Source organism: Berghia stephanieae, chromosome 12 (assembly GCF_034508935.2).
Source record: "Berghia stephanieae isolate SIO BIC M18660-M18661 chromosome 12, UCSD_Bste_1.3, whole genome shotgun sequence".
NCBI classification, from domain to species: Eukaryota; Metazoa; Mollusca; class Gastropoda; order Nudibranchia; family Aeolidiidae; genus Berghia; species Berghia stephanieae.
In genome coordinates, this window is record NC_088371.1 from 14,451,331 (window position 1) to 14,461,330 (window position 10,000).

At 39.7% G+C, this 10,000-nt stretch overlaps 1 protein-coding gene across 1 annotated transcript in view; it reads left to right on the forward strand.

The window, feature by feature from the left end:
• The window catches only part of LOC144958170 (uncharacterized), a 396,336-nt gene that overhangs the window by 317,636 nt on the left and 68,700 nt on the right, over positions 1–10,000 (forward strand). The window contains exons 8-9 of the mRNA XM_078889943.1: positions 7,995–8,114; positions 8,908–9,051. Of these exons, the coding sequence (XP_078746069.1) occupies positions 7,995–8,114; positions 8,908–9,051 (264 nt within the window). The remainder of the gene's footprint in view (positions 1–7,994; positions 8,115–8,907; positions 9,052–10,000) is intronic.

A 10,000-nucleotide genomic window follows, 5' to 3' on the forward strand; every position in this document is an offset into this window, starting at 1 on the left:
GTCAATCATGGACAAAATTTAAAACATTCTGCAATCCTACGTCTTTTTTTTGTCTGTCAAAGTAATTAAAACTAGTTCGTTTGACCTTTTCGTGGGTGTGTGGGAAGTGAAATGGGATCAATTTATTATAATAAGAATGAAAGAGCCATCTAAAATGTTTTAAGAGTACAAAGGGCGTTTGCTCGGAGATGAGCAAATTGCTTAGAAAAGCAATGTAAATGTTGCTGCTCGAAGCTCGAAGAAATCAATAACAATGTGAAATTGAATGTAAGCTTCAATTTAATTACCAAAAACAGATCAAATGAACGTTTCGGGTTTACCCTTTATCAACAAAACAGGATGAATGAAACACTACAGACGAATGAGATAATGTGGTTGTCATGTGACTACGATGTGACTATCGTCGTCGTCGTCTTCATCATCATCATCATCATCGTCCTCCTCCTCCTCCTCCTCCTCCTCCTCCTCCTCCTCATCATCATCATCATCATCATCATCATCACCGTCATCATCTCATTTAAATCTGATAATTTAACTCTAAACTCAATGTTCTTTACAATCATTCCATTCCCACACTTTTTCCAGATTAGTGTTCATGTGATAATTTTCCAAACTCATAATCCACGTTTCTTCACCGTTACTCTCTTGACCTCCTATTACTAAGGCCGATATTGTATTCCTTTTGGTTATTTTTAGGCCCAAAGGGACATTACCCTAGTTGAAGGAAAATAGATGAGGGACGTACATATCGAGTGGTAGAAATATAATTAGTTTTCTTGTATAGATAGTACGAAGCTGACGTCACTCAGGTCTTTGTTAATTTTTTTTTTTTTTTTGCCATCCGCGTTTATGAATAATTTTCACTAAACTGTATTAACCAGACTATGAACGTTCATGGTTACACACACTTTTGTGTGTTGGTCCGCTATACTTCCGGATGGCAATGTTGTGAACTTCTTAGCCAAGCGCATACTATCTATATTATGAGACTTTGACCAAAAAAAAATTTTTTAAATTCATTTTTGGCCCGAAATTCTTAACTTTCCATATCTCTGAGTCTGAAAAAATCTCCAACTTGTCAATTGATCGCCTCTGTGGTGTAATAGATGCACGTTTGACCGATAATCACGAGGTCCGAGGTTCGATCCCCTGTTAAGGAAGACTGAATTTATTTTGGGATGTTATTTTTTCTGTGCGGCTATGTTGTCTTGTGGTATGACACTCGCTTTCAGATCGAAAGGTCCTGGGTTCGATACTCGCTCGGCACATAGTTGGGTCCTTGGAAAAAGACTCTTTACTCACATTCTCTCACCGTACTCAGGTGTAAAATGAGTACCTGATCTTTAACATATTTGTCTTTGTCGGAAAAAATTGTAATACACGCCTAACAGGCGTCATGTCTCGTTCAACATGTTGCTGTTGGTTAGTGAGCCTTTGAAAAGCGCTTTGAGCACGTTTAGTGGATATTGCGCTGTATAAAAGCTCGTTGTTGTTTTTCTTGTATTTTTCTTTCTTGCTTCGTTTAGCATTTGTTTCATACACACTTCTGGGTGGGGTTCCTGACCTACCATAGTGGGCAGGGATGCACTTACTGTGTCTTCTATCCCCATCTATCTGTTTTCCAACATGCTTTCTATCTTTGTCTTGGAATGAGATTACTTGGGGGTTTTTTCCAGGCCCTGGCCGGATACCATAGATGGGAGGGAAACAGTCAAATGCTTAGTTAGAGTTTTGGGAAATGATATTTTTTCCTTGTAAATCATCTCTCTGTTTTGTACTGAATTGGTTTGTTTACATATTATATAATATGATTTGTAAATATTTGATTTTCTTAGGTGGGACCTGTTCTTGTGTCTGGATGAGACTTTTAGGTGATCTCACACTAAGTACTTTGATAGTGTGCTCTTGGAATCTACACCTGTTTCCTATTTGAACAAATTCCCCTTTGCCTTACCTTTTCTTGGGTGATTTAATTGTACTTTTAGAACTTTTTACTATCCCATGTTCTTCCTTTTTACTGGCGCTGATAATATGACCTTAATGTGTTGCAAGCGCCGTAAAACCCCCAAAAACAAAACAAACATCATAAACGCTTTTTAAAGATTTCTATCTTCTAGCCCCAAGCCTGATTCTTGTATCACATCTTCGATTTTAGAGTTTTGGACAAGTCCAGGTTCATTTTAATCAATCGATACTTGAAGTAAAAATGTTTATAAAGTAGTCCTTTACAGTCAATAGACCCATGGAGCCGGATTTTATCCCGGTTTCTATAGCATGAAACGGACAATAGAAATTTCTTTTAACTTTTTGGATAGGATGCTAGTCTATCGCAAAGTACTTTCCTCGAGATCTAACAGACATAGCTACCCAACACTGCTGGGTAGACAGAGGGGGGGGGGGGGTGAGGAGAGGGAGGGTCAGAAAAAATCTCGATTGCACCCGAGATTGAACACGGTTCCTTTGCGATTGGAAGCAAGTGCTTTACCAACTCGCCCCTCCCCGCCCCTTCCCCCCCCCCCCCCCACCGATATTTTTGAAGTAATATTTTTTGTTATTTGACCAACATTGAGAAAACTTTGTTTTTAGTTTTGTCTGCTTATCAGGGTATGATGGCAAGCAAGGCACCACAACACAAATCTTTTAGATGGCCTACCTTGATGGCAGTCTGTTTAAACACGCCCATGCCCAAGATTGTCTATTTGAATATGCCCTGTTTGGGTGGGCTGTGGTATTTACAGATGGGAGAATTATGTCCTTCACGTTCGATCTCTTGTCATGGCAGATGGGAGTATAGCCTGATGGGAGAAGGTAGAGAGAGAGAGAGAGAGAGAGAGAGAGAGAGAGAGAGGGGGCAGGGGGGGGGGGGAGAGGGAAGGGGGGAAGGAAGGGGGAAGATAGAGAAAGAAGGACGAATAGCCTGATATGATGGGAGAGAGAAGAGAGAAGGGGGAGGGGAGGTTTAGATAGACAGAGAGAGAGAAAGAGAGAGAGAGAGAGAGAGAGAGAGAGGGAGGGAGGGAGGGAGGGAGGGAGGCAGGGAAGGAAGGGGGAAGATAGAGAAAGAAGGACAAATAGCCTGATATGATGGAAGAGAGAAGGGGGAGGGCAGGTTGAGATAGAGAGAGAGAGAGAGAGAGAGAGAGAGAGAGAGGGGGGGGGAGAAAGAGAGAGAGAGAGAGAGAGAGAGAGAGAGAGAGAGAGAGAGGGGGAGAAAGGGAGGGAGGGAGGGAGGGAAGGAAGGGGGAAGGAAGAGAAAGAAAGAAGGACGAATAGCCTGATATGATGGGAGTATAGAGAGAAGGGGGAGGAGAGGTTGAGATAGAGAGAGAAAGGGGGGTGGGGGTGGGGGGGGGGGGGTGAGAGTAAACGGACCCTTGGAAATTTCTCTTTACCAGAATTTTCTCATCCGACTCAGCAATAAAATGAGTACCTGTGGAAGAATTATGGTCACCAAATCTGATATGGGACCCCTCGTCTCAAAACGGTATTAAGTCGGGATGGTTAAGATGTTGAAAATGGAATTTGTAGCCAGAAATATCATGCTAAAGTTGCGTTTATATGCTTTATAGAGGGGAAGGTAGATCATATTTTACCGTACTAAATACCAACGTTTCGTATTTTTGACCAGTTTAACTATAATTTGGCTTTTTAGTTTCTGGCCCATCCTGACATAATACCGTTTTGAGACGAGGGGTCACATATACCATCAAGACATGAATATAACAGCTTCAAAACATAACACAAAAAAAGCAAACAAACACTGAACGTTTCGGGCTCAAAACCCTTCTTCAGCCAACAGCAAAAAACAATAAACAACACATTGTTAAGAAAACACGTGTATCATGTTTTTTGTTGTTGGTTGAAGAAGGGTTTTGAACCCAAAACGTCCGTGAATGATATTTTATTCTTTTTTGAATCTGTAATATTCATTTTTGTTTATTACTTTTCACAGTCCGCAGCTTCTAGCAGCTTTGTATCACGTAGAAATGAAGGAAAGTGAGTGGTGGAGAATGAGTTGTATGTGTGTGTATGTATGTGCGTGTGTATGTGTGTGTACGTGTAAAACAGCTTTGAAAAATGATCCGTCCCCACATTCAGTACAGCAATAAAGTCTATTGGCGCTCGCCAAAATAGGCCAGTCAACAAAAATATAATATTATAGTCGATAAAAATGAATGAGAAACAAAGTGTCGTCTGTGAGATAATGAACAATGCTCTAACCTTGCTGCAAGTTGTCCAAGCACGATCGCCCTTTTCACTTAACAAACGGAAGGTATTTCAAATTTATTCTACACCGTAGCCATCGTTAACATATTATAGATAGTATGCGCTTGGCTAAGAATCTCATAACATTGCCATCCGGAAGTATAACGGACCAACACACAAAACTGTGTGTATCCATGAACGTTTATAGTCAGGTTAATACAATTCAGTGAGCATTACTCATAAACGCGGATGGCAAAAAACAATAACAAAGACCTGAGTGACGTCATCTTCGAACTATATATAGCCTGACACAAGAACCCCCTAGGACTGGCAGTTTGACGTCATTTTTTTAGGTTTGTGTAGCGTCTCGTGAGTTGTCGTTAGTAGAGCTCAAGGAAACAAGTTATTTCATTGGTTGAACTATTGAATCCAACTCACGATTTGTTTTCTTTTGTGGCAAAAGACTGGCATTTTGATGTCATTTTTTTTGTCAGTATCAGGCCGTAGCCATCGTTATGTTATAGAAAGTTCGAAGATGACGTCACTCCTGTCTTTGATATTGTTTTTTGCCATCCGCGTTTATGAGTACTTCTCACTTCAAGGTTACACACAGTTTTGTGTGTTGGCCAGTTTTACGTCCGGATGTGAACTTCTCAGCCAAGTGCATACTATCTATAGCCTGACACTGAAACCCAAAAAGACTGGCATTTTGACGTCATTATTTAGTAGCGAGTTGTCGTTAGTAGTGCTCATGGAAACAAGTGGTCCCATTGGTTGAACTATTGAATACAACTCACGATTTGTTTTCTTTTGTGACCAAAGACTGGCATTTTGACATCATTTTTTGCTCAGTGTCAGGCTATAGATAGTATGCGCTTGGCAAAGAAGCTCATAACATTGCCATCCGGAAGTATAACGAACCAACACACAAAACTCTGTGTAACCATGAACTTTTATAGTTGGGTTGATACAATTCAGTGAGCATTACTCATAAACGCGGATGGCAAAAAACAATAACAAAGACCTGAGTGACGTCATCTTCGAACTATCTATAACTTTACGATGACTCCGATTCTACTCCTCATTATTGAACAAAAAATGAATTTTTCTTGATGGGATAATTTAACGTGTGTAAAATGCCATGCATACCTAGAACTCGGACACAACTCGGGACCAGAATTTATTTTCCAACCATCATTGTCACCCATCCGGCCACTGATCGCGCTAAACATTGCTTGATTTTGTGACAAGACGAACACGAGACACCGTGCGACGTACCCCTGAGCCATGAGCCACTCACTGAGCCACTGAGCAGTTAGTTAGGGAAGTAGCTGGGTGAGTAGTGAGTGGGATGAGATCAGCTTCGACTTGGTGGTCATTGTCATAATGAAATAATTTGTAAGATAAATTGGGCTATGGGACCATAATAAGCTTGGCCATAAACCGCCGCGGTTAGTAATTAAATCAGAGAGTCTAAAGACAAATACACCGTGAGCTGGGATGGTCAGAGTAATTAGTAGTGAGTAGGATGTGGTAGTGACCAGAGGAAGAGGGATAGAGGATAATGTCGAGCAGGAGGAGAGGGGAGGGGAGGGAAGTTTACAATAATATAATGTTGAATGAGGGTAAAATTGGATGGAGGATCAGAGGCCGGGAAGGACTGAAGGAAAGATGGGAACGAGGTGGTTTTAGAGAAGAAAGCTGAGAGGGGAGGGGAGTTTGGAGAAAAAGAGGAGGAGGAGGAGGACGACCAGGGGGAAGAGGAAGAGGAGGAGGAGGAGGAGGAAGAGGGGGAGGACAAGGAAGAGGACGGGGACAAGGAGAAGGAAGAAGAGGATGGATGGAAATGACAGAGATAGGGGAAAATAGTAGTAGTAGTAGTAGTAGTAGTAGTAGTAGTAGTAGTAGTAGTGGTAATAGTAGTAGTAGTAGTAGTAGTAGTAGTAGTAGTAGTAGTAGTAGTAGTAGTAGTAGTAGTAGAAGTAGTGGTTGTTGTTATTTTTGTAGTAGTTTAGTAGTAGTAGTAGTAGAGTAGTAGTAGTAGTAGTAGTAGTAGTGAGTAGTAGTATTTGTAGTAGTAGTAGTAGTAGTAGTAGTAAGTAGTAGTAGTAGTAGTAGTAGTAGTAGTAGTAGTAGTAGTAAGTTAGTAGTAGTTAGTTAGTAGTAGTAGTAGTAGTGTAGTAGTAGAAGTAGTAGTAGTAGTAGTAGTAGTAATAATAATAATAATAATAGTAGTAGTAGTAGTAGTAGTAGTAGTAGTATTAGTAGTAGTAGTAGTAGTAGAAGTAGTGGTTGTTGTTTTTGTAGTAGTAGTAGTAGTAGTAGTAGTAGTAGTAGTAGTAGTAGTAGTAGTTAGTAGTAGTAGTAGTAGTAGTAGAAGTAGTGGTTGTTGTTTTGTAGTAGTAGTAGTAGTAGTAGTGTAGTAGTAGTAGTAGTAGTAGTAGTAGTAGTATAGTAGTAGAAGTGTAGTAGTAGTAGTAGTAGTAGTAGTAGTAGTAGTAGTAGTAGTAGTAGTAGTAGTAGTATAGTAGTGTAGTAGTAGTAGTAGTAGTGTAGTAGTAGTAGTAATATAATAGTGTATATAGTTGTAGTATAGTAGTAGTAGTAGTAGTAGTAGTAGTAGTAGTAGTAGTAGTAGTAGTAGTAGTAGTGCATTAGTTGATTATAACATATTCAGATTGTGTGATTATGTCTTAACTGCAGTCCAAAACCGCTGTAATTGTTGTTATTATAGTAGGCGTATTGTAGCAACAGAAGCATTAACCGTTTTTGGAAGAAGAACCGAGAAGTTCCCAACCATCTTCATATGCCCGAGTCTATATTTAATTTATCGTTGTAATCGCTTTATTCTCCAAAAGTGGTTTATGAGAAGTTTTGAATGACCACGCGAATTCTCAGGTTTGAGAGTTTTTTTTACAAGATTAGGGTCATTTTAATCGATCCATATACTAGTATTAGTACTAGTTTCTGGCCCAAATGTTGTGTGTTCTTTATTTAGAGTAATACAGAAAACAACTGAGATACTATCTCTGTCCTAGGTGGGGTTCCTTACCTCCCATATCGGGCGGAGAGCCACTTACTGTGTCTCTATCCATCTACATCTGATCCCTTTTTGTTCCCAGTCCCCCTTTGTCTTACTTTCTCTTGTGTGCTTTAATTGTAATTCTAGAACTTTTTACTATCCCATTTTCTTCAATTTTACTGGCGCTGATATAACCTAAATATGTTGCAAGCGCCGTAAAACCCTTAAAACATAAACATAACATAACATAACATGTCTTCTATCCCCCTATTTCTGTTTTCCAACATATTTTCTGTCTTTGTCTTGGGATGAGATTACTTGGTTCTGTCCTGGCCTTGGCCGGATACCCTAGCTAAGAGAGAAACAGTCAAATGTATAATTGCAGTTTTGGGAGATGGTATTTTTTTTGTCTTGTAAATCGTTTCTCTGTTTTGCCTTGTATTATGTTTTGTTTAAATATGATATATGATTTGTAAACATTTGAATGTATTCATCTTAGTAGGGCCCTGTGCTTGTGCCTGATTGAGACTTTTAGGTGATCTCAAACTAAGTACTCTGATAATGTGCTGTTGGAAATTACATCTGTTTCCTATTTGAACCAACTCCTCTTTGTCTTACATTTACTTGGATGCTTTAATCGTAATTCTAAAAAATTTTACTATCACATTTTCTTCCTTTTTACTGGCTTTGATATGACCTTAACGTGTTGCAAGCGCCGTATAACCCTTAAAAACAAACAAAACAAACCATCCCTTTCCTTCCACAGACTGGTTCAAAACTCATAATGTTGAAAGTGCTCAAGGAATTTAGGGGACGCAACTCGACCTGCCCGATGGTGGACCAGGCCAAACATATGACCTCATCAGATAAAGAGGACATAAAGGAGGTAAACCATTTTGATCTACGTTTCCTAAAAGATAAGATTAGATCAACTTTATTTATTCATTTCTGGAAATTTACCTTAGGTATTGCCATTGTCTGATGAAATACTATGAAAAGGAGAAGACATTAGGCAACCAAAAATAAAGGTGAATAAAAATTACATACATTATAATAGAATATTTGAAAGCTCAACAAAACTAAACACATAAGATCTCTCCCACCTCCCGCATTCTCTCTCTCTCTCTCTCTCTCTCTCTCTCTCTCTCTCTCTCTCTCTCTCTCCATCTAATCTATCTATCTATCTATCTATCTATCTATCTATCTATCTATCTATCGAGTTGTTATTATCTATCTATTATTTAATATTCTCACCTAGTGTGTCTTGTCTACAACGTTGTTACTCCCATCAAGATAGTTTCATCATGGCGAAATGGAGTGTAATTCTATCCAGTTGACGTTGAATACTGTTTGGTGTGTTCCGGAGGTTTACTTCGGCGCGCATGTATATATATATATATATATATATATATATATATATATATATATATATTGTGTGTGTGTGTGTGTGTGTGTATGTGTGTGCGTGTGAGTGTACATATGCGTATAAGTATCTCTCTATCTCTCTCTACCTCTCTCTCTCTCTCTCTCTCTCTCTCAATGACTTACATTTCCGGCACTGGTTCATCCCAGCACAATAGTGCTTTGAGATGGTGGGTCACACATATTCTCTTTTAATGTTCATATTTGTTCAATATCTTTGTTTCCATTAATTCATAATTCGTTCATAATTCTTGCAGCCCCAGCAAGCCGTGATTGTATCCAGGAACGTGGTGGACAGAGATGGGAGTGACCGGTCAATTGACCCAAACATGGCCCTGGTGCCCTCTAGGATGGCAAGGGACAGATCCCATTGGATTATCTTACACTACTCCCCGTTCAAGGTCAGTGGTGGTGATGGTGGAGGATACGGTGGTGTGGAAGATGATGATGATGAAGATGAGGATGAGGATGCTGCTGCTGCTGATGATGATGATGATGGTGATAATGCTAGTGTTGATGATGAAATTGATCGTCGTGGCGGTGGTGGTGATGGTGGTGGAGGATGTGGTCTTGTGGAAGATGATGATGAGGATGAGGATGATGATGATGATGATGATGATGATGATGATGATGATGATGATGATGATGATGATGATGATGATGATGATGATGATGATGATGATGATGATGATGATGAGGAGGAGGAGGAGGATGATTTTGATGATGGTGATGGTGATGGTGTTGATGATGAAATTGATCGTGGTGGTGGTGGTGCTGGTGATGGTGGTGGAGGGTGCGGTGGTGTGGAAGATGATGATGATGATGATGATGAGCATGAGGTTGATGATGATGATGATGATGATGATGATGATGGTGATGATGATGATGATGATGATGATGATGATGATGATGATGATGATGATGATGTGGTGATGATGATGATGAGATGATGTGATGATGTGATGATGATGATGATGATGATGATGATGATGATGATGATGATGATGATGATGATGATGATGTGGTGATGATGATGATGATGATGATGATGATGATGATGATGATGTGGTGATGATGATGATGATGATGATGATGATGATGATGATGATGATGATGATGATGATGATGATGAAATTGATCGTCGTGGTGGTGGTGGTGATGGTGGTGGAGGATCTGGTGGTCGTGGAGATTATGGTAGAAACGATGAGACAGAGACTCTCATCTTGATAAATTAATCAATAACCTTAACAGTCACATGACATGGATGTAAACACGTATATTTCCTGTAACAGACTGTGTTACCCATTACCGGGTAGACTATTGCTAATTACTGTGTCAAATTTAGCAAGT